Source organism: Dryobates pubescens, chromosome 5 (genome assembly GCF_014839835.1).
Source record: "Dryobates pubescens isolate bDryPub1 chromosome 5, bDryPub1.pri, whole genome shotgun sequence".
In the NCBI taxonomy this organism is placed as follows: domain Eukaryota; kingdom Metazoa; phylum Chordata; class Aves; order Piciformes; family Picidae; genus Dryobates; species Dryobates pubescens.
In genome coordinates, this window is record NC_071616.1 from 4,551,397 (window position 1) to 4,579,074 (window position 27,678).

Sequence of the window (27,678 nt, forward strand, 5' to 3'; positions counted from 1 at the left end):
CCACCGAATGGACGGGAAATGCCTCTGGCCCGCCCTAATAGCACAGCTCTAACCGGAAAGAAAGATGCGATGACCTGTAAACTCCTGATCTTTCCTAACAAACTCAAATGTTACAGAAAAACTGTACACGGGACTCTAAGGGTCTGACGTTCGACCACTCCTAGCAGGCTCTGCAGCATTTCAGTTTTAACAGACAGCTCCTGGAGAGCTTTCAGTGGACAACATCCTTCCCAGTTTCCACCGGGCAGTCCCCCAGCCCTTGGGAAAACAGAGCCAGCCGCTGCCGGGCTCCACAGAGCTGCAGCAAAGCCTGCCTTGAGCGAGCAGCCAAGCTAAAGTGAAGCGGAGACAGCACACCGCGGCCAATGGCTCAAGCCCCATGTCCCGATGCCCTCCCGTCGAAGATCCGCCCGCAGGCTCCCGGGGCTCCCACCCTTTGCGCGGCCCTCCCCGGCCTCGGGACCCCGGGCGCGGTACCTGCGCGGAGGCGGCACTGCTGGCAGCGCGGCGGCTCATCCCGCGCCGAGGCCTGGCTGCCCGAGGGGGACCCGCCACCCCGCTCCCTCGCCGTGCCCCGGCGTCTCCTCAGCGGCCCGCCCGGGCACGGGAAGGAGTCCCCGCGGTCCCGGGCCCGCTACCGGCGCCTCCGAGCCCCACTGGCCCCGCGGCCGCCCGAGGGCTCCGGCCAGCGCCCCTCCTTCTCCTTGGCGGCGGTCCTGCGCGGGGCTGGCGGCCGGCGGCTCCACGGCAGGTCGTCGCAACTGTCAGTGCACGGGAGGGAGCGGAGAGGACGGCGCGGATCGAGCGGCCACTGCCTTCAGAACCGCGGCCTGCGCCGCGCCGCCACCATCGCCGCCGCTGCCGCCGCTGTTTGTTTTCATCCGCTGCGGGCTGGGGGGAGGGAAGGAAGGAGGGAGGTGCCTGGATGTCCGCGGCCGCACTTTCCACACGGAGCCTCTGCCGCTACCCTCCCGCCCGCGCCACGCCGGGCGGCGGGGAAGGCAGCCTTGTCGGCGATAAGAGGGCCAGCGTCCGCCGCTGCTCCTGCCGGCAGCCCCTTGCTGTGGCGAATGTGCGGCGGCGAACGCTGGGGCCTCGGCGGGGTGACAGTAACGGCGCCGCCCGCGGTGGGGTCCGGGCCGTCGGGCAGCAGCGCGGCGGCGGCCGCGGACTCCTCGCGGGTAGGGGTCGGCTTGGAGGGGGCGCGGGCTGGTAAGAGCCGAGTCGGCGCCCGGCAAGGGCGGGACCCGCCGGGCCCGTTCCAGCCGCCCGTCGGCAGCGAGGCCGGGGGAGCGCATACACGGCTACCGGCAGTGTCTCTGCCATTCCAGGTCTGAACGTGGCCCGGTCGGCGGTTACTGGGGACGGTCCCCAGGCCCGGGCAGCGGGGTCCTGTGGTGCGCTAGCCCCCTCCCCGTCACGGGAAGTAAATTCTGTCGGCGCCGGGCCACTCGCCGCCATGCCGGGCGGGAGTGTGGCAGCTCCGCAGCGAGCCCTCCTGCTGTGACCCGCGGGCTTTTAAAAGCAGGTACAAAGAACTAAAAGGATTTTCTGGATAACCAGAGTAAAAGGAAAATGGTAACAGAGTCTGAAAGTATGGCCAGTAAAACCCAGTCTGAGTCTCCTTCCCCTTTACTTTATGCAGGTGAAAGCTCTGGGAAAGCCCTCTAACGGAGGAGCTCCAGAGGACCCCCCGGCCATCAGCCATGGCCGTACCTATTGCGGTTCTTGACTGCGACCTCTTGCTGTATGGCCGGGGACACAGGACTTTGGATCGCTTCAAGCTGGAGGATGTCACAGATGAGTATCTAGTGTCCACCTACGGCTTCCCCCGACAGTTCATTTACTACCTGGTGGATCTCCTTGGGGCCAGTCTCTCTCGCCCTACGCAGCGGTCCAGGGCCATCAGTCCAGAGACGCAGATACTTGCTGCGCTGGGTTTCTACACCTCTGGCTCCTTTCAGACTCGTATGGGGGATGCTATTGGCATCAGTCAAGCCTCCATGAGCCGCTGCGTTGCCAATGTAACTGAGGCATTGGTGGAAAGAGCCTCACAGTTTATTCACTTTCCTGAGGATGAAACTGCAGTGCAGAGCCTGAAGGATGACTTTTATGGTCTGGCAGGCATGCCGGGAGTGCTGGGGGTGGTTGACTGCACCCATGTGACAATCAAAGCACCAAATGCTGAGGACCTGTCCTATGTGAACCGAAAGGGTCTCCATTCTTTGAACTGCCTGATGGTGTGTGATGCCAGAGGAGTCCTCCTGAGTGCAGAAACACACTGGCCAGGCAGCCTGCCTGACTGCACGGTGTTACAGCGGGCAGCCCTTACAAACCAGTTTGAAACTGAGCTACATAAAGATGGCTGGCTACTAGGTAAGTTGATTTTTCATCATTGTTTTCTGTGGAAGGTCTTTGTGTTGGCTCCTTACTGTGTCTGGAGCCTCTGGGCACAAGTGATATGTTTACTTTTGATAGCTTGACATTTGTGGTTGGTTGGATGATACTTCTCTTAGAAGTCTAGAACAGTATCTTCCAAACTGTGCTTTATACAGCCTGATTATTGTGCTGGTTTACATTCATCCTGTTTAAGACTGTTTCCATTGTCCTACACCTTGTTGACATTATCCTGCACCTTTCTGAACCACACAGTTTTTAATTCTATGTAAGGCCCTCGCCCAGCTGCCTTTCACTGTGTTGTGCAGTCAATGATTTCTTGAAATCTCTTCTGTGCTCTCCCAGGATTTTCCTGTGTAAAACTGAATGCCTTTACTTTGTTGTTTGTCACATCTGCAAACCTGTAACTGTTGCTTCTTCCTCATGCCTTAGCCGGAGGAGTAAGTTACTCTGTATGCGCAGTACCAGAAAGCCGAGGGTCAAGAGCTGAAATGGGAGGCTACCTGTAGGCGTGTAACCTGTCCTCCTCCTTTGCACTGCCAACAGGTGACAGCTCCTTCTTCCTCCGCACGTGGCTGATGACCCCTCTGCACATCCCCGAGACGCCTGCTGAGTATCGTTACAACATGGCACACTCCGCCACCCACAACGTCATCGAGCGGACCTTCAGAACCATTCGGTCGCGTTTCCGCTGCCTGGACGGCTCCAAAGGCACCCTGCAGTATTCTCCAGAGAAATCCAGCCACATCATTCTGGCCTGCTGCGTGCTCCATAACATCTCCCTGGAACACGGGCTGGATGTGTGGTCCTCGCCGGCCGCGGGACACGTGGAACAGCCAGAAGAGGAGTACGAGCAAATGGAGTCCATGGACTCGGAAGCCTGTCGTATTCGTCAGGAACTCTTACTCACTCATTTTAGCTAATGTAACAGGAAGAAAGCTTCTAGCAGTTCATCTGGAAAGATATACAGAGCAAATATGCCCCTTCCTCTTCCTTAAGTCTGTAAAGGCTAAGCAGATGCTCACAAGGAGAAATTCTGTTCTCTTAATTTCAGGTGGTATTCTGAAGTTCTCTCGGTCTGTCGAGAGAGGCAGTTGAGTGCCAAACTGTTGTGTTGCTCAGAGACTCCCCTTTCACTTGCCTTAGAAAACAATGACTAATGTGTGATCAGTGGAGAAACTTGGGAACTTGTCTTTGAGAATGATGAAAGTCCTGTAAGCCTTGAACCCTTTTACACAGCAACAGTTCTATGCTGCTTTGTAACCCAGAACCCTTACGACTGATTTTTAAACAGTATTTCCCACAAATTAAAATCCCACCTGGCCTCATGCCTACCATGAACTGGTGAGCAGCCAAGCAGGCATTTGTAGTTTTGCTTACAGGTATGAACTTCTGCTGAACATGGGTTTTGCCATTTTGCACATCTCACACAACCCAACCGTTTCTCTGAAAGCTGACAGCTGTGTTCTGGGAGGGGTCTGGATTTTTACTGAGTGCACACTAGAGCTTGCCCATACCTTGGGTCAAGCAGGGCTGAATGTTTCTTTCCTAAACAGTCTGGAGAAGATTTAAGCTGTGGTTGATTCTGTTACTGAACAGGTATCAGGAATCAGGCTAGTGAATATAAGTCTAGTTCCCACAAGGTATGTCTGCCACAGTGGAAAACGACTCCTGTTGTTAGCTCCCCTAAAAGAAATGCTAAGGACTGGCTGGATCACAGAAATGGAACTGATTGTGAAAGTTCTCCATCTAGACCAGAACTGAGGTATGGAACAGCTGCTTTACCAGTGCTGGCAATCTCTTCGGTGGAAATAGACAAGTCATGCATGCAGTTCCTGCTGGCAGGAGACTGGGGAGTTTCCTGGCAGTGTTCTCTTTCCAAAAGATGCAACTGTTTCTAAGGATCTATAGCAGTCTGAGAAAATTGTTGTTTCTTAGATTTATTTTTGTTGTTGACTGGGCAGTAGATGAAACAAAGTGCTAGGGACTGCAGAATACTGCACAAACGGAGCTACTTAAAGTAGCAGAGCAGCCATCTGGCATGGCACGGCACGCTGTCTGTTCTTTCAGAGGAAAGGAGCCTGGATGGTGCCCCACGTATGAAGATAAGGTGGGAAATGTTCTTAAGTGCAGGATGGAGATGCAGGATTAGATCTGGTTCTGCCAGGTTTGCCATGGCAGTAAGCATTTACTGTATTACAGAGAACCAAGCATGCTTTATGGTGTACAAGCAGGATGTTTCCTCAGGTCTTGATGAGAGCTGTAAAATGCTGTGTACAACGATCTGAGATGTAATTCTGTTTTCTTACGTGTCTTGAGGTATGTAAAAACCGCTGTTGCAGACTGTGGCAGAAGCTCTGCTCCTTTGACCTAGGAAGAAGCACACACAAGCATCGTTTTCTAACAATAAAAAACCCACCATTTTTTTAAAGGTAAGAGTTGCTGCTGGATATGGTGCCTGATGCCTTCTAATTGCATCTGACAGTCTATGCTAAACATACTGCTCTTTAGGCCTAAACAGCAGCAGACAGCTGTGTGGGTGACACTGAGACCTGGACACGTATAGGTACAAACACTGTCACGTCATACAGAGCATGAGTTTCTCAACTTAGACTATGAATAGCTCTTCTTAGTGTGTGCCAAGACCAGAGTGAACTCAGAAGTGGAGGCACTTCCTGGAACACATGTGCTGCTGGTTTTTATCTTCCTTCAGCCCTGTCATCTTTGGTAGAGCTTAATTTTGAAACTGATGTCATCAGTTTGGGTAAAAACTGCGTCAGGCCACACCTGACAAAAGCAACCCTAGACTCAGATGTCAGCACCTTTCAGTTCCCCTGGGAAAGGGAACTTCCTCATCTAGAGAACAGTTTGCCCCTAAGCAGCTTCCTCCAAAACAATTAATCTAGACTCTTCTCTCTCAGGTTTATACAGTACTCATGTTGGACATCTGAGATCAATGTTTCTTTGCTGCTTTACAGACCCTCTGTTCTTTCACCTTCTCTTGCCAGCTGCACTCAGGGCTTTGAAAAGCAAAGCCTGACACATCTCAGTCATCTGTTGGAGGATGACAGTGACTGACGGTCCAAGGCATTGCAGTTTTCACTACTTGACTAAATTCCTTGTAAAAATCCCACCACCATCCCTTTTCGGGTTTGTTTTAAAATACCTCCTCGAAGACTCTGTGTGGTGTGGGCTGCCTTTGCTCCCTCCAATCCTGCGTATTACAGCAAGCCTCAACCCGTGAACAACAGCTGTCTGGGCCTTTTGACTCTTTTTTTTCCCTTGCTGATTTACTGACACAAAGTACCCTGGATTTTTCTTCCAACACCGGGCTCCCTCCTGAGGCTCTTGCTTCTCCGCACGGGTGAGATACAGCAGCTTGTGCTACTGCCCGTCTAGAGCGTCTCCTCTTCAACGTATGCGTTTTGTGTCTTCACCATCCCTGACGCTGGAAATTAGTATGCAACAGTAACTATTAACATTGCCTAGTTTCAGGAAAAGGCATCTTTCCGGTTGCGTCTCATCGGACACCCTTATCTTGCTGTGTTTCACTCTGATACCGCCTGTCTTTTCTTGCCTGCTTTTAATTACGTTGTTTGCACTCTGTATCGGTCTCGAGGGGAAAACCAAAGCCACGAGACGTGCAGAACGTGCTGCAGGGTGAGATGCAAGACAAGCAGTCCACGAGAAAGAGGGCGCGGGGCGCTGCTGCCCGAGAGACCTCCCGGTCCCGGGGTAGCGGGTGACCGACCGCCCTGCCCAGCCGCGAGGGGTTTCCCGAGGGCGATCCGGGGCCCGGACACTAGGTCTTTTTTTCCTTCGACCAGGTGTCTGGCACAGCTTGGCTCCCGGGGCCGCTGCCTGCTCGCCCTGACCTCCACCCTCAACTGTCCAGACCGGAGAGGAACACCGCGAATCCGCCCTCGCCGCTCTCCGGCCTCGATTCGTCTCGCCTGCCCTCCGTCGCCCTCAGGCGACCGTGTGCAGCGGCGCAGCGCGGTTGAAGAGTTCTTCGTTCGGCTGGCGCGGCCTGGCGGCGTTCTAGTTTCGGCTGCTCGGGCCTTGGTACCACTCTCGGCGCCGCTCTTCGGGTCCGGCTCGGCGCTCGGCTGTTTCGCCTGGCCGGAGCTCGGAGCGGCAGCGACGACCGAGCAGTGGGGGCCTCTCCTTCCGGGCCTGGCCCTGGCCCCGGCCCCGCTCCGCTCCACCAGCCTGGCCCCTCCGCACTAGGTAGGCTTCGGGACTACGCGCTTGTCCCGGCTGTAGGCCAGGGCCGCGGCGCCGCCGCTCCCCGGGTGGGCGGGCGGGCGCGGCCATCCCCGCAGCGGCGCCCCGGAAGGTGGCGGGCACCTGCCCGCGAGGGGCCTCCGGGACGCGGCGGGCAGAGCGGGGCCGGGGAAGGTGGTCGGGACTCGCTGCCACGGCCTTTGTTCGGGAGCTCCGGGACCACGGCCTGCGGCGGGAAGAGGCGGGAGGCCGCTGCGGCGGCGGCGGGCCCTGCTCTCTGCGGGCCGCGCTGCCCCGGGCCGGCGGAAGGCGAAACCCGCGGCGCTTGTCTCCCGCTGGCTAGCCGGCCGGAGGGGTCGAGGCTGGTGCTGGAGGTCGGGAAGGGGGGAAAGCCGCCGAGGAAAGCGGCCCTCGAGTCCCGGGGTCCGCACCCCGCGGCCGCCAGCCTGAGCGCTTCTAAGCCCCGCGTGTTCCTAGCCGAGCTTGGGTGCCCCGAGTTCCCCTCTCCATCGCTCTCCTCCCCCCTGCCGCAACCTCAGAGCGGGCCGGGACTTCCCTGCGCCCGCGGTCTGGGTCAGGTCAGGCTGCATTTCGGGGCCGCTGTTTTGAAATAATTTGTTGTTGTTGTTACGTTCCGGCCTGCGCCAAATAAAATGTGAAACAAGTGTCTCCTCAATTTCTCCTGTGTTTCATCGTGTGTTGCAGAACTCCTGCTTGTGTAAGTAGTGTTTTGCGTAAAATACATTCACGTGTGCCTCCTACTACGATGTGAGGGAGCGTACCTACTTAATTCATTAGCTATAGAGACGTTTTCAGTTTCACCTACAATGTGCCTACAAATTTCTGCAGCGTTTGTTGAGGGCTTTGTGATTACTTCTGACTGAGTCAGTACCGTGCTTTCTGCTGTCTTTGGAAAGCACTTTTTGCAGCACAGTTCCAGTGCTAAGGCAGCATTTTGTCTTCAAGAGAGGTTTTAGGTGGTTGCACATACCTGGTTTTTTTCCCCAATAAATGCTTTCACACTATTGTTCTGCTCTTAAGAGACTGGTTCAAGAGTAGTTATTACCTAGGTGCAAGCTGGTCCTCAGGAAGGTCAGCTGTGTGAATGTGGAGTCCGTGTAAATGTGCTCAGGAAGAGTGCTCAGTGCTTCACCATTTTCTTCTCTTTGTAAAATGTTCTTAGATCTTTACATAAAACCCCAGAGTGTTTTCCTATATTTGTCCTTGTTTACTGCTCCACCCAATTCGGTGTCCTCTGTAAATGTCATCCGGCTTCTTTGCCTTTGCCACTCCCATCCTCTTTCAAATTGCTAATGGGAAGGTTAGAATGGGGCGTAAGAATGGCCTGCTGGTAATGTACACTTACTGCCAATGCATTACCAGACTGTTTAATTTTGTTGTTGGGTCAGCTTTCAGAATGTGCTGCGAGGTTAAATCCAGGCAGATCTGAATGCCTTATGGGTGATGCAGGCAACAGTACCTGAAATTCTCTGCTACATTTGAGATCCTTGTCTGCATTCAGAAGGGCTGCTCTGATGCCATTTCTAACGTGCATGGCTCCTTCAGCATAGCTTGCTTACGACTCCTGTAGCCCACAGTTGGTGTGGGTGTAGGTAAATTTGGTTTATTATTGAAAATGGTGTTTTGAGGGCAATCAATAAGTATTTTGCACTCATCTGTTGATTTGTGAGAGCGTGCAAGTTAGGAACTGTAGCAGTCCATTTGCGTTTGTGTTTAGTACTTGGAATGAAGAATATATTTGGATCCAAATAGCTGGACTTGCTTTTTTAGATCTAGTTGCTGGGGAGTTTACATAGAGTGTTTACTTTACTGACATCTTCTTGGTTTTCTTTGTTTTGCCCTTTTCTGAGTCATAACTGACCCTCTGGATCCCTGTGTGGTTGTTCCATTTTTCTGTGCAGCGCTTTTAACTCGAACACAGCTGTAACAACAAGTTATAAAGAAGGCAAGCAATGATACTGTCTGCTAGTGTATCCCTTTGCCATCTTAGGCATTCCAATGTGCCTTTTGTGTGTGTGTGTCATAATTCTTTATGAAACTTCAGGCAAGTAACTTCAGTATCTTTTATACCAGAGTTAGCAAGCTAACTGACTTCAGGGCTCTTACAAAGGTATTGTTGATGTTATAGTTAATAGTACTATTAACATAAATAGCATTAAGGTACTTCCTTCTCCCCACCTCCCCATTGTAAACATTTTCCCTATTTAAAAGAAAAATCTTTCTTCTATTGAGTTGATGTTTTTGGAGACCTGGTAAAGGGCATAGGAATAGCTGCTTTCTGTGTTTTGGATTAGTAGCCCTTCACTAAGCTAGCAAGAAAGGTGGTAGAAACACAGTGTGAATGAAATGAGGACCAAAGAACCAGGCTTTTTCAGAAGTGAATGATGAGATGATGTGCAGTGCAAGAGGATTAATAGTAGAAATATTTTAATGGGAAGTTGATGTAGTCGATGCTTAATGAAAGACACATTGTTTGGGTTGCCTACAACAAGGAGAGCCTTACTTGTCTGCCTCTCAGGATTTCACATTGGTATTTGAGAACTCTGACGAGGATCATCTAGTACTTATTTGTTGTCTCCAGTTCTTGTAAACTGATGTGCGAGGCAATGAGGTGCCAGGGAACGTGGAGAGAGTCGTCTTAGTCTCTGTACTCACACAGATCCACTTCGGATGTTCTCGGTATGTTCTTTTGGGGCTGTCCCAGCAGAGCAATTCCTGCTGCTCTCTTCCTGGTTTGTAGCACTAATTCTCCACCTTCAGTAGCACAAGGATTGCTGAGAGGAGCCTTTTGCACATGTTTTGGACGCTTCCCCCGCTCCATGTTCCTCACACAGTCTCAGTCCAAGGCCAGGAAGGGAAAGGGTGTCAAGAACTGTCTGTATTTCAGAGTCTAAATCTTTGCCTCCCACCTCTTTAGCTCTGATATATTTGTGTGTGAAGACTTCGCCTTCTGTGTCTGTCGTTTATTCTTTTTGGCTCGCTACCTTACTTGATTATTTCCATGTGAGCAGGAAATTATATGAACTGCCTCTTACAAGATGTGTTCTCACTTCCAGTTGCTTTTTCTTTGTTCCTTCGATGAGGTGCACGTGCCTTATGTGCAGCCTTGAATGCACAAGAGTCTTTGTCGTCATCTTGTGGATACCTAATGCTGCTTTGGCTGCTCTGGAGTGTTGGTGCTCCCAAACTTCTCTTGTGTGTCTGATGTCACTAGGGGGCACTTGGATGTGACTCTTGAGCCTGAGAAACTTTGATGTGATCTTTTTTTTAACGCAAACACTGCTCTTTGGAATAGAAAAATCCTTTCGTTTTCTATCCTATCCAAGCTGGAATCATTCTGCTAGGATTTAATCTGAATACTGTGTCCCACTATTTGTATTTCTCTAGTTCTCTCTTTTCTTTGTCCCTCATTTCCTACTGGATGCAGTAGTTAGCAAAAGAGATGCCACGGTCTGAATGTGGAGTTGAGGAAGCCAGTTTTTAATCTTCTGTGCCTCACTCCTGCTGTTTGGCTTACCTTACAGCTTTGTGAAATGACATTCCTGTCTGCTGGATTGGGATGAATACCTCTCTTCTCAATAATTCATTAAGTTTATGTGAAAATTGTAATAGTAGTCGTGGAAGTGCTCCATAGTCTCACAGGTAAATGAAGCTGCCAGACTCCAGATGCAGCTGATCACTTTTTGTTGTTTCTCTTTTTGTAATTACCATTCATTTTCTGACCTTTAGGAGTTGGTACTTGCAGGTTTCTCTTCTCAGCATTTTGCTGGGAAAACCCTAGAAATTCGATGTACACTTTTTGACTGGAAAGTTCCCTGAAGAGAAATTCCTCTCTCATTTAGTCCAGGCTGGGAAGACAAACTGAAAAGATTCTAATGGCAATCAGCTCCTTGTTGCAGTCACACAGGATCTTGAAATGACCGTGTGCTGCTGACATCTTTGTAATGTCATTGAATTTCCTGAGCTGTTTGCAACACGACATTAAATTTCATAGTCATGAAGCAGTAACACAAGTTATTTTCCTTCAGGAATCCTGCTCTGATTTATGGGGAAATGCTTAGAGGGGTGAGCACAACATAGAGCCCTGTATCTACTGCATCTGCAGAAGATGTGCTTTGGCATTACTTTCCAAAAGCCTCTGACCTCAACCGAAGGAAAACTTCAGCGCAGAGGATAATACTTTGAGGAATATCTTTAGACTTTTGAAGGCTAAAACCAGGGCCATACAACGAAAGGCCTGCCGTGGTACTCGCTGTTCATCACAACAAACTTAACTTTCTGCCCTCTTAAGGCTTTTTTTTTAGTGTTTGTTTTGGTTTGGGGGTTTGTTTCATGTTTGGGGACATTCCGTTGGAAGACTTGCTCTATGCTCAGATGTCAGGAAGCAACAAGATCCTAGTGGCTTAAACTAAGCTGCTTTTGTGTGTCTTTTGTGGGGTTCTTTTTTAAGCACAAGGACACAGAATCAGAAACAGCCAAAAAAATGGATTATGTTTTTGCCTTTTATTTTTTCATGGTTTTGATTAATCATGCTTAAGATACTAATTTTTATAGCTCTGTGGAGTACTTTTGCTTGTGGGTAAGTCTTGTTTAAAGATTCCAGTGCAATGTAGCTTTGTTTCCCATTTAACTTTATTCCCAGTTCCCCCCTTTGGTTAGATGTTGTTGTGAGGTAGTTTGAAGTTGTCTCCACGAGAAGTGCTTTCTGGGTTTTGTCTTTTGTGGACTGCCCTTTTGGTTGGTTTGGTTTTGGTGTGTTGGTTTTTGTGTGTGTGGTGGTGTTGTTTGTTGGGTTTGTTTTTGTTCTTTCAACCCAAGAAGAGCTGGAACCTCTGAGAAGGGTCATAAAGCTCATGTGGAAGTCCCGTGGGGCTTCCTGTGGGAATACAAACCTTGTTGTTGGAGGAAAATTTAACTACCTAGCTGGTGGTCAAGTACATTGCCAGAAATTCGTGTGGTCCTGTTCCTCCAACATTTGTCCTAAGTTTTGATGTGTGTGGAACTATTCTGGGTATGACTCATGTCACCCTTTTTAACTGTTGTTTCTATTTCACTGGGGCATTGTTCAAATTCCAGCGCCACATAGGTCAACTGCTTACCCGAACTAGGACTCTTTGAGTTGTTTGGCTGCAGTGCCAAAAAGGGCAAATCAGGCTGGGTTTTTGGTTTTGTTTTGGTTTTGCATGAAGTTTATTGTGCTCAAGTCTTTCAAGTGGAGACATCAAAAGGCTCAGTGGGAATGGCACAACACTTGGAATGAATTGAAGTGATATCTTGAATAGAAGTGTTGGTGGGATTGGGGTCTGCCTGGGATAGTGTTTCTGAGGCTTCTTACATGGTATTGTTTCGTGCAGGTTAGGAAGATCATAATTTCCAGATCGCAGAGGGGTGAAAAACTTGAAGTATAAACAAGGAAAGGGGCTAGGGGGTGCCTGGAGCTGTGTGATTGCTCAGATAACTCCGAGCGATGTTTCAGGCATCTGGTTTGCGCTTGGAGATCTCCAGCCTGCGAGTCGCGGAACCAAGTTTTATTGCGCCATCAGCGAAGGTCCCATAAAAGAAGGAGGGGCTCTGTGGTCTGTAGTCATTGGCAAGATGATCTCTGAATGTCTTCAATATGCAGAAGATGGTTTCTTCCATGCCCTTGTAAACTCCTGAACAACACAGGGGTCTTAAAGCAATTTGCTTCAAAACCAAACTTCGTAAGATACGAGGGAAACTTCTTTTGTTGTAGAAAATTCTTGGAGGAAATAGCCTGTCTTGTGACATGAGGATGACCACTGTGAGGTGTCCCTGCCCATGGCAGGGGGCTTGGAACTAGGATGATCCTTGAGGTCCCTTCCAACTCTGACAATTCTGTGGCTGGCAGTGGAGGTAAAGCATTTGGACTGTACCACTGCGTACACTCTTTTTCATGCCTGTCTGATGATCTTCTGGGGATTCTAAATCATGGCTAGTATTTCTTCCACGACTGAAATGTATTCAATACAGTTAAAAATACTTTTCAACTCTTTAATACCTTGCTGATAGTCAGAGCCTGAGGTGCTGAAGTGTAGTTTGGAGTAAGTGGCATGCTTTATTGTTGGCATTGGCCACTTTACTGAAGAACAGACTTCTTTGAAAGCAGAGGTTAGTGGCTTACGAGACAGGGAGGTGTAAGGCCAGAGCTGGCAAAGTTCAGAGTTCTAGTAACCCATTTTTCTAATTTCATAGAGACAGCTGTGCTTGTGTTTTTGCAGGCCTGTGACAGAACTTGTTGTTCACAACAGTTCTGTGAATTACTTTTACATTTCTTTCCCCCCCGCCCCGATCTGTGTTCTTTCAGTAGGAAGTATACAGCTTGCACTGGCCCATAACCTTTGTGGATCACATCCATTTTGCAGTCAATGCATTCAGGAAGCCTTAACAACTTGAGAAAGGGACTTAGAGACAGAAGCTGCCAGCCCATGCTTTTCCCCTCTCTGGCCTTTTCTAGGGAAGCTCAATCTCTCTGCGGATCCCAGACTGCAAAGCCGGAGACATCTTCTACGTTTCACTTAATGTCGCTTCTTTCTTCATCAGTCATTTGAGACCTCTTTGGGCAGCAGAATTGTCTGCAATTACTTGGATGTTTGTGTCTTTTGGCTGGAATTCCCATTCTAAATAGCATTTGCTGATTGCAGCTTTTAAAAAACACTGGCAGAGCTGTTTACACTGTTTCTGTGCACACACATTGGGAAGGGCTTTTAGCGTTGGGCTCAGCGTGCAACCAAGGAGTTCATTGGAGTGGTAATAGATTTGCAGTCTGAGAGCTGAAAGCCACATGAAATAACTTTTTTTTTTGTTTCCCTCCCCCAGTGGAGAATTGAATAACATGAGGTAGTAGTCTGATACTCTCCTTTGTATCAAAGCCAGCTGTGCTCCCAGAACAATGGTACCAGAATCTCCACAAAATTAATAGTGCCAGAGATGTTCAGAGGCAGCAGGGCATGTGAAGAGATGGGGCCATCATCTCTGTGAGGTGCTCAAGTTTCTGCTTGGAATGGTAAATTACTGCAGAGTGCATAAAATATAGAATCATAGAATCAATAAGGTTGGAAGAGACCTCAAAGATCATCAAGTCCAACATAGCTTTAATGTTCTTTTGATATGGCGACTCGCACGTGCTTCTTTTATTCATCTTCTCTCCTCTTTGTCTTCTTTTGTTGTTATTTTTTTTTTTTAAGTGGAGTCCTGTAGCCCTATGAAGTGTTACCAATTTGCTGTTTCACCTTGGCTTTCTAGGGTTTCAGCATCTGTAAAAGTGACAGTTGCAAGTGAACTTGTATCGCTCTGAGGTTGGGAATTCTTAAGGCTTCAAGAGCAGCTGGTCCAGAGCAAGTAAAGAGGCTTGGGGTTGGGCTGTGTAATGCTCTTTCCAAAACTGTAAACAGCCCAGCATGCTGTCCTGAAATGCCCTGCAGGAGGAAAAGTGTTAAGGAATCAAAGCTGCCAATTACAGAGAAAATTTCTCCCTCCCCACTTCCAGAATTTCGGTGGTGCCCTGGACCATATCCAAGGCATCAGCTAATCTGAGCGTTGAATTCCGCTTCTGGTCACCCTGATTGAAGAAAACAGAACCCCAACAAGAAGAAAACACAAAGAATACCAGTCTCTCTGAGCAGTTCCTTGTTTTGGTGGTCAGCTGTTTTATCAGGAGATTTGTAATGGAAGCTGTTACTGAATCAGTTCAACACTTGTCTGGACAAGTTTGATCCAGCAAGCTGCAAGTTTTCTTTGTGCTGTGGCCTGAGAAGTATTTTCAGACCCCCTGTGTTTCATTGAAACTTTGTTAGTCAAGTTGCTGCTGGGTAGCTGTAAATAGGGTTGGTACTTCCACCTAGTTTATCTGCTAATGGTATTTAATAACATGCTGTCATTGTTTGGCTTCTTATATTTGAAAAGAACCTTTGGTGGCTATCTCTATTAAGTCTAGAGAAGGAACTAGCTCCTTAAAACCAACAACAAAGAACCCCCTATCAAATAAACACATGAAAACCCCAACCCCAACAAGAAACCCCCAACCAAACCAATAAAACCTGCAAACAAACAAAATGAACAACAAACATCAAGAAAAACCCCAATCAAACCAAAACCAAAGGTATGATCCAATAATAAGGTTAAAGGCTTCCTGCTGAAGTGAGTGAAGGTAATGCCCATGTCTGCACTTCTGTTTATCTATTTGAAGGCTCTAATTTTCTTTGCCAGCCTGCAGTGTTGCTCAGTATGTCACCAGCTAGTGGAGAGCAGTTCCTTTGTTCAGGCCAATTCAGGTAAAGGAGTAAGCTTCCTCATTATGAGGCATGGATAAAGCTTGGCCCCCAAAGGGATCCAGGCTGACACTGGAGCGCCATCCTCACTCGTGCACTGTTCCCTGAAGAGGTTCCAGCTCTGAAAAACGTTGAGCTGGTTAGCAAGGAACCGTGTAGGCATTTGAGCCCTGAGTTTCTTTTGTTTTCTTTAAGGATAGGATAAGGAGGTGAGTCAGGAGAAGCTGAAAAAATGAGGGATAGTCCCCGAGGGAAAAACATCCAAGTTGAAACATGCTCAGGATGCTCACAGAGGAAGTGTTTGTTTTAGCCAAATTGGTTCAAGCAATTAGTACACATCTGGAAAGATTCAGATAAGGTATCTTAAAGTGGATATTTGATTTTATATAGTGAAGATGACATGGTCTTTTATTAAGATGAATGCAAGAGGTTCACTAACTGCAGTTGTAGGTGTTACCTCTTCCTTTCTTTTCCAGTATGTACACTTGCCCTGGCATAAACATAAAGATGTTTGTTAAATGTCTTGATTTCCTTGTTGCTATTGTACTTCAGGGAACACTAGTCCTTCTGCTGGGACCAAAATGTTCCCATCTGTCAGGGCTTGTTCTTTCCCATGAGTAATTGGCTTATCCTGCTTGGAAATCATCGGGATCTTTTTAAGTTATTTAGGTTTTGTGTCCTTTACAACTACTGAAAAGCTATTCCAAAACGTAGTACTTGAGATCTCTTCAAACTTTCAGCTTATTCCAGCTGCACATCTGGTCTTCCATTTGTGTTCATGTTTATTCTTGGGTGGTTGTAGCCCTTAGTCATTAACTGCACCCGTGTACAATATTCAACTACTGTTTTCTTGATATTTTCTGTTTGTTTGTGTGTTTTTACTAGATGGAAATAGGCTTACAGCTTCCTCCAGGAGTTGATCTGCTGGAGGGTAGAGAGGCTCTGCAGAGGGACCTCGACAGGCTGGGCAGATGGACAGAGTCCAACGGCATGAGATTGAACACATCCAAGTGCCAGGTTCTGCACATTGGCCACAGCAACCCCATGCAGAGCTACAGGCTGGGGTCAGAGTGGCTGGAGAGCAGTCAGGCTGAGAGAGACCTGGGGGTGCTGGTTGATGGTAGACTGAACATGAGCCTGCAGTGTGCCCAGGCAGCCAGGAGGGCCAGTGGCATCCTGGCCTGCATCAGGAACAGTGTGGCCAGCAGGAGCAGGGAGGTCATTCTGCCCCTGTACACTGCACTGGTTAGGCCGCACCTCGAGTCCTGTGTCCAGTTCTGGGCCCCTCAGGTTAGGAAGGAGGTTGACTTGCTGGAGCGTGTCCAGAAAAGGGCAACAAGGTTGGTGAGGGGCTTGGAGCACAAGCCCTATGAGGAGAGATTGAGGGAGCTGGGGTTGCTTAGTCTGGAGAAGAGGAGACTCAGGGGTGACCTTATTGCTCTCTACAACTACCTGAAGGGAGGTTGTAGACAGGCGGAGGTTGGTCTCTTCTCCCAGGCAACCAGTACCAGAACAAGAGGACACAGTCTCAGGCTGCACCAGGGGAGGTTTAGGCTGGAGGTTAGGAAGAAGTTTTACACAGAGAGAGTGATTGCCCACTGGAATGGGCTGCCTGAGGAGGTGGTGGGGTCGCCGTCTCTGGGGGTGTTCAGGGCGAGGCTTGACAGGATGCTTGGTTGCATGGTTTAGTTGATTAGGTGGTGTTGGATGATAGGTTGGACATGATGATCTCGAAGGTATCTTCCAACATGGTCTATTCTATTCTATTCTATTCTATTCTATTCTATTCTATTCTATTCTATTCTATTCTATTCTATTCTATTCTATTCTATTGAACCAGGCTTTTTACTGCCTGCATTGCTCTGAGCTATCCATCCCCTCCACGCTGCTCACCATCTGAATCCCCATGTTTCTGAACACGAGGGACTGGGGCTGTTTGTAGACTCCAGATAAAAGTTTATTAGCATTTAGTGGAGAAAAAAAAAAAAGAGAGATGTTTTCAGTTTAGTGATTCCTGTGTTGTCCTGTGCTTTCGGCTTCATCCACTCCAGTTAACTCCAGTTAACTCCAGTCTGGCTTTTTTTTGGGGCCTGGACTTTGTTAATCTGTACAGCTCCTTCTTAACCTGCTCACCACACGGCATCTTTAGGGTCTGTGTCACTTTCCAGTAAGGCTTTTATTTTGGAGAAGAGTTTCTACCTAATGTTTGGCTGACTTTCACAGAGCCTTGAAGGCTTATTTCACACTGTGGAGTTCAGCTGTTCTAAAATAGATGATCCCCATGCTGTTCACATCAAGCATCAGGGAATTTCCAGCTAGCTTCAATTTCTTCGTGGTGAATTTTCTTTTCTGGGAAGATGGATGCCTTTACTCCCTCATCACTTCAGTCCCCTCTATTGTACTTTTACAAATGAAAAGTGGTCTGCTTTGTTAGAACTCATTTTCCTGGCTTATCTCTTCAGGCAGCTCCTCCCTGTGAGCAGCAGCTGTCTGTAAGTCATCTGCTCCAGGATTTTTTTAGTTAGAGTGGGAGGAAAGGAAAGGTTTGCTAATGACCACTCGAACCGCTGTCATTTAAAAGTTCATCTCTTCTTGTGTACGTGGATGATGCTTTTGTTCAGTGTAACATGAACTGAGGTGGGGTTCTCTTTAGATCTTTAAGTTCTAAGGAGATGACAGTAATATGTGGGCTTGGCTGGAACGAGTCCAGAGAAGGGCAACGAAGTTGGTGAGGAGTTTGGAACACAAGCCCTATGAGGAGAGGCTGAGGGAGCTGGGGTTGCTTAGCCTGGAGAGGAGGAGGCTCAGGAGAGACCTTATTGCTCTCTACAACTACCTGAAGGGAAGTTGTAGACAGGTGGATGTTGGTCTCTTCTCCCAGGCAGCCAGTACCAGAACAAGAGGACACAGTCTCAGGCTGCACCAGGGGAGGTTTAGGCTGGAGGTGAGGAGAAAGTTCTATACAGAGAGAGTGATTGCCCATTGGAATGGGCTTCCCAGGGAGGTGGTGGAGTCACCATCATTGGATGTGTTCAGGAGGAGACTTGATGGGGTGCTTGGTGCCATGGGTTAGTTGTTTAGGTGGTGCTGGATTGGTTGATGGGTTGGACGTGATGATCTTGAAGGTCTCTTCCAACCTGGTTTATTATTATTACATTGCAGCAGCGCTTCTTGGTTTGTGTATTCTAAGAAACTTAACTGTTTCTGGAGAGCTTTTGGTGGGAAACTCCAATGTATGAGACCATTCAAAAGCTGTGGAACCTTAGAATAGAATTAACCAGGTTGGAAAAGACCTTTGAGATCATCAAGTCCAACCTATCACCCAGCACCATCTAATCAACTAAACCATGGCACCAAGTGCCTCATCCAGTCTCCTCTTAAACACCTCCAATGACAGTGACTCCACCACCTCCCTGGGCAGCACATTCCAATGGCCAATAACTCTTTGTTGCTATTGGGACTACTGTATTTAGTTCTTTCTCAGAATATTTTTTTTCCTCCTTTAGAAAATGGGTATTAATGCTCCCTTAGCAGCTCAGAGTGTGCTAACAGCAGCAGTCTTTGCCATTGTATGTTACTTGGGTGAACTGTAGATCTAAGAGCAATGTAGATGAAAAGGTGACGCTCAGACAGGTGAAATGAATCATCTTAAGGAAGCTGGTCAAGATGCCTCTGCAGTGGCAAGGTTTTGGTCCAACACATGGTTGTGTTCATACATTATAAGCTATTGTAGAGCTGGAAGGGATTTCAGCTTGAGTTCTATCAATTGTCTGACCTTCAAAGTGATAGTAATCAGTTCCTTGAATTGATAATATTTGAATAATTCCCCAGAGACTCCTCTGTCCTCCTGTCAGTTTTTTAACACTATTCCTCTGTGAGTCACCCTTCCCAAACAGGACCTGAATCTTCACGGTGTAAAGACCTGAGGTGTCTCTTCATGCATCTGTTTTTTCTTTTCCCTCTTTATTATGTACAGTGAAAGATAAAGAAAAGAGTTTTGAGACTAGTTTATTTTCTCTCTGGGTGTGGTATGCCTGGAGCATGTGCACAAGGCAAGGGCTGGATGTTTTCAAAACCCTCTCAAATTAAGCTTTGGCTGCAGGAATGTCAAATTTGTGCCTCAGGAATGGAAGAAGGTAGCAGAAGCTGTGGGAGAGGAAAGGTTTTTCTCTTCAATCTAATCTTTGGGGTTTAAAGCTTGTAGTCCACTGAGGTGATCCAAGTAAAAGCTGCCTTCCTGATTGTTTTTCTCTCTTTCTAGGATTTCATGAAGATAAAGAACTGAAATGTGGATAGCCTCTTTGTAGCTTGGTGGTGGTTGTCATCTGGAACCTGCTGGTGTCTCTTCCAGTAGCTGGTGTAACATTGGCTGCTGAGAGCCATGAAGGTTGTACCGGAGAAGAATGCTGTCCGCATCCTGTGGGGTAGGGAACGTGGCACCCAGGCCTTGGGCGCTCAGCGGCTCCTGCAGGAGTTGGTGGAGGATAAAACTCGATGGATGAAATGGGAGGGCAAGGTAAGGTGGTGGGATAGACGTGCATGCCTTCATCTTGGAGTGGGGGAGGGGAGGCAGGGATTTGAAAGAATTTGGCTTGTGATTGTGCATTAGCTGAGCTACAGCTGATGTGCTCTCTGGCTCTGTTTGGTTCCTGTGGTGATGTGGTCCTAGCTGTATGCCCCTAGCGGGTTCCCCTTGTTGCCCATGGCTTACAGAGAGGGACCTGGGGGTGCTGATTGACACCTGCCTAAACATGAGCCAGCAGTGTGCCCAGGTGGCCAAGAGGGCCAATGACATCCTGGCCTGTATTAGGAATAGTGTGGCCAGCAGGAGCAGCAAGTCATTGTGCCCCTGTACTCTGCACTGGTTAGGCCACACCTTGAGTCCTGTGTCCAGTTCTGGGCCCCTCAGTTTAAGAAGGACATCGAGACTCTTGAACGTGTCCAGAGAAGGGCAACAAGGCTGGGGAGAGGCCTTGAGCACAAGCCCTATGAGGAGAGGCTGAGGGAGCTGGGATTGTTTAGCCTGGAGAAGAGGAGGCTCAGGGGTGACCTCATTGCCCTCTACAACTACCTGAAAGGTGGTTGTAGCCAGGAAGGGGTTGGTCTCTTCTCCCAGGCAACCAGCACCAGAACAAGGGGACACAGTCTCAAGCTTCACCAGGGGAAGTTTAGACTCAAAGTGAGGAAAAAGTTCTTCACTGAGCGAGTCATTCGTCATTGGAATGTGCTGCCCAGGGAGGTGGTGGAGTCACCGTCCCTGGAGGTGTTCAAGGGGAGATTGGACATGGCACTTGGTGCCATGGTCTAGTTGTGAGGTCTGTTGGGACAGGTTGGACTTGATGATCCTTGGGGTCTCTTCCAACCTTGGTTATACTGTGATACTGTTGAAGTGTGATCCTGTGACACTTGCAACACTCCCTGCTTTGTTGGCTTTTTCAGAAAGTTGAGTTGCCAGACAGTCCACGCTCCACCTTCTTGCTGGCCTTCAGTCCAGACAGGTAATTAACTCCTAGTTTGTTTCTGTTTCAGCAGTCTCCTTACACTTACCAAAGTGATGCAGGCTTGTGCCTGTTGTGTTGTCCAGTCCCGAATAGCCAAGTGTAATTCCTGGTTCCTGATATGCATGGGTGGAACATGTGCACCTTCCCAATCTCACAGCTTTGAGCATAGTTGGTGTTTAATTTCTGATGTACCCAAGTGATGCATAGCTTTAAGGAAAAAGGGATCTAGCTGCACTGTGGGATTTCACAAGAAACTTGCAGGAGTAAAGGGTGTTTCAGCACAACGTGCCAAGCGATGTGGCATACCAACTGGGATGTCTAACAGACCAGAATGATGAGTGTAGTGGAAGCAGAAACGGAGGTGGGGGTCTTTCTTAGTGTCACTTAGTTGGTGTGGAGAACTGACAATATTTATTTGCTCCAGTCACTTGGGATTTCCTTCTGAGCTGTGCATGTTCATTCTGACTTTCAAGGTCAAGTTTGTGCTTGCATGTCAGACGAACTTGGTGTTTGGAGGGGCCTTGAAATCTGGCTACAGTAATCTTTGTGGCCGTTGACGAAGTAGCCGCCTCTGTGCTGGGTTAGGTGTGAGCAGACCCTGCTGAGATGAAGCTCGCCATGGTGTGGTTTTGCTCAGGCTAACATTTGTCCTGCCTTCTGCATTCTCAGGACTTTAATGGCTTCCACACACGTGAACCACAACATCTACATCACGGAGGTAAAAACGGGCAAGTGCGTTCATTCCTTGGTTGGACATCGCCGCACTCCCTGGTGTGTCACCTTCCATCCCACTATCCCAGGCCTCATTGCTTCAGGATGCCTAGATGGGGAGGTTAGAATTTGGGATTTACACGTAAGTCCTTTCTGAAACATGCATGCCTTTGGTACCTGGTGGGTGGTGACTTGTTTGGGTCAGAGCTTGCTTCCCAAATATCACCTGCTAAGAGCCGTTTGGAGGCTCTGCTGGGATCTGCATAGAACAGATTATAGCTGCCCTCTCTTGTCTAGAGAGGAGGAAACAGATTCAGTCATGGCAGGTAGGGTGTGCTCCCTAGCTGTGCCTGTTCATTTGGTTAGAGTGGTACAGATGAAGCTGGAGAACTTTGTGCAAGGTGCCTGTTTAGTTTGTCAAAGATGTGCCATTTTGCATTCCTCTGACTGTATCTGAGCTCTGTTGGACAAGCTGCTGCTCCTCCAATTCTACCTAGTCCGGTGGGTGGCACAGGGACAAAACACATGTGCTTTCCTGTGCGTTGCTACAGGCTGTTTGTGAGACCCTTACCTTTAAAACTACATCTGTGGTCATTGTCACAAGGAGTGCTACGTTCTAGGTATGGCACACGAGCTTGTGTGAGAGCAGCTGTCGCTGCTGAGAAAACTTGTCACTTCTGTGCTCCAGGCAGGGTCTTGGAGAGATGGCACATGCACGAAAACCTAATGGTCTCAAACTTTGTCATAAACTGCTTGTGGTTCTTGACTCCTCACTCAGGGCGGAAGTGAGAGCTGGTTCACAGACAGCAACAACGCCATCGCATCGCTCGCTTTCCATCCTACGGCTCAGCTCCTGCTGATCGCCACTGCCAATGAGATTCACTTCTGGGACTGGAGCCGCCGGGAGCCCTTTGCAGTGGTGAAAACGGCCAGTGAAATGGAGCGGGTCAGGTGAGTTCCCACGGCCAGGGGAAGGAACATGTCCACGTGAAAAAGGGTCAGGTTTGGGGAACGTGAGGGGCTCCTCTGGGATGCTGCAGCCCCCACGCTGTGGCAGCGGAGACAAGCATAGGTTGCAGCTCTTGTTTGGCTTGGCAGTTCTGTGGGCAGGGAGAAAGGCTGTTGGAGGTAGCAGATCAGCTTGGTTGTTCTTGTTTGCCATCGGATGTGTGCCCAGTAAATGCCCAGCAGCTACTTCTTCCTCAGATGTGATCTTAATTAAATGTGTCGGCTATAAGGATGAGAGAACCCACAAGTTGCTGAGAGAGAGTGCTGAGTATTTCTGGATGCAGTTACAGAGGCAGCTGTGTTGCCAGAAACTTATTTGGAGCAATTTAATATATGACAATGATGTGACATTCAAGGCAAGTTAGTCTCTCCTTATGTACCAGATTCCAATTTATAATACATACCTACATATTCTTGGCTATTTCAGTTGATACAGCAGTACTTGCTTCCAGCTTTTAACTTCTGTATAGTGTTTCTGTGGACTACAAAATAGCTGCAGTCTTCAGCTTGATAAGTATGTTTTCTTCTTTTTAATGCATAAACTTTCTGACACCCTTCAGAAGGTGATGATGGTAGTGTAGCAATGTTCTGTTGGCAAATGTTTCACATGGGGGGGTTTTCTTCCCTGCTGTATCCAGCTTCCTGTGCCATTGTGGAATGTGAACTGATGATTAATACTCTGGCTCTGCTTTTTGTTTTAGGCTGGTACGGTTTGATCCCTTGGGACACTACTTGCTCACGGCGATTGTTAACCCTTCTAACCAGCAGGTGAGTGGAATGTCAGTATCTGTATTGACTGGCTAATTTCAAGATCATTTATATACATTAACCTTAGTCTGGTCCTGAGCAGCCTTGTGCTTTTCTGAGAACCTTTCTGAGTCCTTCTAAGATGAGTTTTGTCTCACCTTAATTTGTCGCAGGGTTGTTCTTGTGTTATCTGCAGAGCTGTTAAAATGCTGGCCAAAGTGTGCTTGTTTTGCCTTCACTGTTTCATTAGTGGTGGGGCAGATTCCCCGACGGCCCTGTTATCTTCGCATCCAGCAGAACATCACAACACATGTGAGGTATTAACAATGCTCCCTGCTGCTGCTGACCCTCAGATGCTGATGCTTCTGTTTGTATGAACAGTGTATTGTCAAAGCTCACTGGGCTGTAGGGAGCGTTTGTCTGGATCCATAAAGCGAACTTTGGAATGACCTTAGCTGATTTCATGCAAGTTGAGGCGTCTAGAAAGGGACTTAACACATCCTTTCATCTCTCTGGGGCGGCAGCTGACTTTCTGCTGTTTATTTGGAGGTAGAGGATTTTGCTGTGAGGTGACTGAACTTTGATTGCTTCCTTCTGCAGAGTGATGAGGAAGTGGAAATCTCCGTGGACAGCACCGAGATGCCGCACTATCGCCAGCGCGCCATCCTTCCGTCTCAGCCCGTGAGGCGCACACCCCTCCTCCACAACTTCCTGCATATGTTGTCCTCCCGCTCCTCGGGCATACAGGTGGGAGAGCAAAACAATGTTCAAGACTCTGCTACCCCATCCCCTCCACCGCCTCCACCACCACCACCTCCGCCTCCAGCCAGTGAGAACACAAGGGCATCTGTGTATAACAGGCTCCGGGAGCGTGTCAGCTATCCCACAGCAGAGTGCTGCCAGCACCTGGGGATGTTGTGCCTTTGCAGCCGATGCTCTAGTGCAAGACTTCCTTCTTCTCTCTTCCCACACCAGGAGAACGCGCCCTCCACGTCTTCTGGGGCCACTGGCACTTCCTTCTCCTCTGTGCAGACAGAGCCTTACCAGCCCCCAGAGCAGGCATCCGTAGCGCAGGAGGAGCAGGGGATACTTAACAGGCCCTCTGCTTTCAGCACAGTTCAGAGCAGCACTGCTGGCAACACCCTACGCAACCTTAGCCTGGGCCCCACGCGGAGGTCCCTCAGCGGGCCCTTGGCAGGCCACCAGTCCCGGTACCAACAGTCTGCAAGAGAAATGGCTTCGGGCTTAGGTGGGTCTGACTGGTCCAGGACAGTGTTGAACATGAGCTCTCGGTCAGAGCTGGAAGCCATGCCTCCCCCTAGGACCAGTGCCTCCTCCGTGAGCTTGCTGTCGGTGCTGAGACAGCAGGAGGGAGGTTCCCAGGCATCGGTCTATACCTCTGCAACGGAAGGGAGGGGCTTCCTGGCCCCAGGGGCTGAGGCGGACAGTGGTGGTAGCGCTGGCCCGAGCAATCCGGCCAGCATCCGTAATGAGCTCCAGTGTGATTTGAGGCGATTCTTCCTGGAATATGACCGGCTTCAGGAGTTAGATCAGGGGATTGGTGGGGAGCCCAGCCAGTCGCAGCAGGCTCAAGAAATGCTCAACAACAACATTGAGCCTGATCGGCCGGGTCCCTCCCATCAGCAAACTCCACACAGCAGTGAAAACAATTCCACTTTGTCCCGGGGGCACCTGAACCGCTGTCGCGCTTGTCATAACCTGCTGACCTTTAACAATGACACGCTGCGCTGGGAGAGAAGCACGCCTAGCTACACACCAGGGCAGGTCCAAAGCACGTTTGAGGGTGTGCCTCCAAATACCAGCCAGGTGCAGCCTGCAGAGAGAACCGAGGGCAGAGCTCCTGCCTCTAGCAGGCTGCAGCTGGGCAGCTCTTCCACCCCGCAGGAGGAGAGGACCGTGGGAGTGGTCTTTAACCAGGAGACGGGGCACTGGGAAAGAGTTTACAGCCAGTCGGCTTCAAGCAGACCTGGGAATGTATCACAGGAGGCCTTAAACCAGGAAATGCCTGAGGAAAGCTCAGAGGAGGATTCACTCAGGAGGTAAGATTTATGCTTGGCCTTCCTCCTCTATTTATTTTCTTAAACTTTTCCCATCTAGTCTGAGTTCTTCAGTATTTTCAGAGTTCAAAAGCTTTTCTCATGTGGTCATGTGTTATTTTATGTAGATGAACATAGAGATGCTGCATTGATGCCTTCTGTAGCTGCCATTGGCGTGGTGCAGATAGGTTCTGAAGATTGTAAGGGCAGAAATCGGACCTCTCAATGGGAAAGGCAGGCAGAAGGATGGGCTCTTGCAGCAGATCTCTGGTGAACTGTGCTCCTGGTGTTTCCCAGACAACTGTGGAAGGGCAGGAACGCAGGATGTGTGCTACACTGTCCTTTGTGGCCTGTATCCTACACACGTGCTGTATGGAGTACCTGCCCAGAGAAGGTGTGGAAAACTGAGCATGAGAATCGCTTTGTTGAGTGCTGTGTGTCTTTTTGAGGTTTTAGTGAAGTTGGAAGGATTAAGAATCATTTCCTTGGTGTTGCCATGTAGGGCAAAAGCAATCAGAGCGCCTCAGTTGTGTTTGGTATAACCCATGCAGCTTGCTTGTCTTTGAAAGAGGTACATTTTCAAAGTCATTGACCTGCATCTAGGGTGAGCTTGTCAGGGGCATACTGATCACTGAAAAATTTAGGCTCTGCTGTATTCTTTTTTTAAGAAAGTGATTCTTTTTTGGGGAGGATTTGTTTTCTTTCTTTGTTTCTCTAAATGTACTTCAGATATCTTTCAAGAAACAGAGGGAGCCAAGTTGAGCTTTGAGGAAAGGACCTATGCTTTGTGAGAAGGTGTCTCCTCTGGCTTGTATTGATGATTCACCCTCTGGTACTTGTGGAAAGGGTTTCCCTACTGGGTTGCAGTTTGACATCTTCTCTGTCAAGTGATTTGTGCCCAGCCTTGCTGTTTCTCAGAAATGTATGCTTTGTGCTGTAGGAAAGCAAAGTTTCCAGGTTGGTTGCAGATGTAACTGGCTGAGGAGGCTGTGTACGCAGGAGGGCCTGAGGAAAGGGAATTCTTTCCTTCTTCCTGTAGATAAGCTGATTATATTGAGGCTGGAACAGTGGCTGCCTTTCTTGTAGTTGCACAGCAAATCAGTGGTGGTGGTCATGAAATTATTAATCTGATTCTAAATTCTCACTCCCATTTGGTTTTTTTAATAGCCTGCCATAATGAGAGTCTCAAGCTGATATGTGGTAACTGCTTTCTTGGGCCTGAACTTACCTGCCTTTAATTTAAGCCAGATATCCTCTAGTCCCCTATTAAAGGGCAGAGAGGTGAGAAGGAACTGACAAGTTTAGCTTTAAAGTGGCACTTGAGTGAGTCTTGCATTATCTTTCTTTTGAAATAGCTGTAGATGCTCATATTGTCTCCACAGTGTGGCTTGTTCTCTGGGCTGAGTCACTGCAGCATCAGAAATAAAGGGGACAAATAACCTTTCTATTGATCAGGTGGCTGGCATGTAATTGGATAGTGAGGAGTGGTGGGATCTGTAGGAGTGAACTTTTCTGTGGGAGCTGTATAATTTAAAAATACCCTGAGGCATATAACTCAGTCCAAACCTGGTGTGTGGGGTTGCTGCTGAACTGCTGGAGTTGTGTGACTGAATCTCTGGGTCACTTTGCCTGTCACCCGTGGTGGTGGTTGCTGCTGCTGCTGTCTGCTCGGTGGCTGTAGCACCTGTGCAGGGTTAGCTTGCCTACCTGGTTGCCTGTGCAAACAGGTGCTTTTTGCCAAGAGATTATTTTGGAGTGTGTAGCTTGATGCTCAAGCTTAATTCTGGAATTAATTACGAAATACCTGTAAGATTAAAACCTTTAGCGAAACTCTTGTGGCACAGGTTGCTGAGAAGCTCCCAGGGACACTTTCCATCCCCCCCCCAGTCTGCTGCTTCTGTTACCAGGCTTTTTTCAAGAACAGGCATATTTCTGCTTCCTAAGTGAAGTTAAGGTAACTGAGGAGTACTGAGGTAAGGAAGCTGGAAGCAGTGGAGGGTCTGGCATCAAATGCTCATGGCAGTTCCCTTGAAGCAAAACTTCATTTCCTTTCCTGTTAAACACATCGAATGGACTTGAGCTTCATGAAATCTGTGTTCTTGAAAGGACCCCTTCATGTGGGATACCTGTATCCTGCAGGTGTAATTTTCTGCCCTTCTCAAGTTAGCTGTTAGATCATAGCATCATAGAATTGTTGGGGTTGGAAAGCACTTTAAAAATCATCTAGTTCCAACCCCTATGCCATGAGCAGGGACACCTCTTGCTAGACCAGGTTGTTCAAGGTGCCAGGACATCCAACCTGTCTTTGAACACATTCAGGCTTATTTTCCTTACAGGGCAATAACAAGTCAACAAGTACCTGCTTACTTAATTTTTGCATAGAATGAGCCCTATGAGGAGAGGCTGAGGGAGCTGGGGTTGCTTAGCCTGGAGAAAAGGAGACTCAGGGGTGACCTTATTGCTCTCTACAACTACCTGAAAGGAGGTTGTAGCCAGGTGGATGTTGGTCTCTTCTCCCAGGCAGCTAGTACCAGAACAAGAGGACACAGTCTCAGGCTGCACCAGGGGAGGTTTAGGTTGGATGTTAGGAAGAAGTTCTATACAAAGAGAGTGATTGCCCATTGGAATGGGCTTTCCAGGGAGGTTGTGGAGTCACCATCATTGGAGGTGTTTAGGAGGAGACTTGATGGGGTGCTTGGTGCCATGGGTTAGTTGTTTAGG

General features: G+C 48.7%; 3 protein-coding genes across 5 annotated transcripts in view; 2 read left to right on the forward strand and 1 right to left on the reverse strand.

The window, feature by feature from the left end:
- The window catches only part of ATG13 (autophagy related 13), a 27,442-nt gene extending 25,645 nt beyond the window's left edge, over positions 1 to 1,797 (reverse strand). The window contains exon 1 of the mRNA XM_009897371.2: positions 1,717 to 1,797. The gene's annotated coding sequence lies outside the window, so the exon portion shown is untranslated. The remainder of the gene's footprint in view (positions 1 to 1,716) is intronic.
- HARBI1 (harbinger transposase derived 1) lies at positions 1,074 to 3,455 on the forward strand. Of its 2 annotated transcripts, none has more exons than XM_054161466.1 (3): positions 1,074 to 1,181; positions 1,646 to 2,376; positions 2,944 to 3,455. In XM_054161466.1, exons 2-3 carry the CDS (start codon positions 1,707 to 1,709, stop codon positions 3,318 to 3,320), a joined length of 1,047 nt encoding a protein of 348 aa, XP_054017441.1. In that variant the 5' UTR covers positions 1,074 to 1,181; positions 1,646 to 1,706; the 3' UTR covers positions 3,321 to 3,455. The 2 variants fall into 2 exon arrangements, with proteins under 2 accessions (XP_054017441.1, XP_054017443.1); XM_054161468.1 differs by having other exon boundaries at positions 1,099 to 1,212.
- Positions 3,456 to 6,285: 2,830 nt separating this feature from the next.
- The window catches only part of AMBRA1 (autophagy and beclin 1 regulator 1), a 172,012-nt gene continuing 150,619 nt past the window's right edge, over positions 6,286 to 27,678 (forward strand). For both annotated transcript variants that reach the window (XM_054161469.1, XM_054161470.1), the window contains exons 1-7: positions 6,286 to 6,627; positions 19,195 to 19,449; positions 20,373 to 20,431; positions 21,104 to 21,287; positions 21,924 to 22,096; positions 22,855 to 22,921; positions 23,501 to 24,960. In XM_054161469.1, the coding sequence (XP_054017444.1) occupies positions 19,315 to 19,449; positions 20,373 to 20,431; positions 21,104 to 21,287; positions 21,924 to 22,096; positions 22,855 to 22,921; positions 23,501 to 24,960 (2,078 nt within the window). In that variant the 5' untranslated portion in view covers positions 6,286 to 6,627; positions 19,195 to 19,314. The remainder of the gene's footprint in view (positions 6,628 to 19,194; positions 19,450 to 20,372; positions 20,432 to 21,103; positions 21,288 to 21,923; positions 22,097 to 22,854; positions 22,922 to 23,500; positions 24,961 to 27,678) is intronic.

What these genes read in the sequence shown, in the direction of transcription:
- HARBI1 (XM_054161466.1), top strand. Translation starts at nt 1,707, where the DNA reads ATGGCCGTACCTATTGCGGTTCTTGACTGCGACCTCTTGCTGTATGGC. An exon ending in TAAAGATGGCTGGCTACTAG is followed by an intron (nt 2,377 to 2,943) that starts GTAAGTTGATTT and finishes CACTGCCAACAG; the next exon opens with GTGACAGCTCCTTCTTCCTC.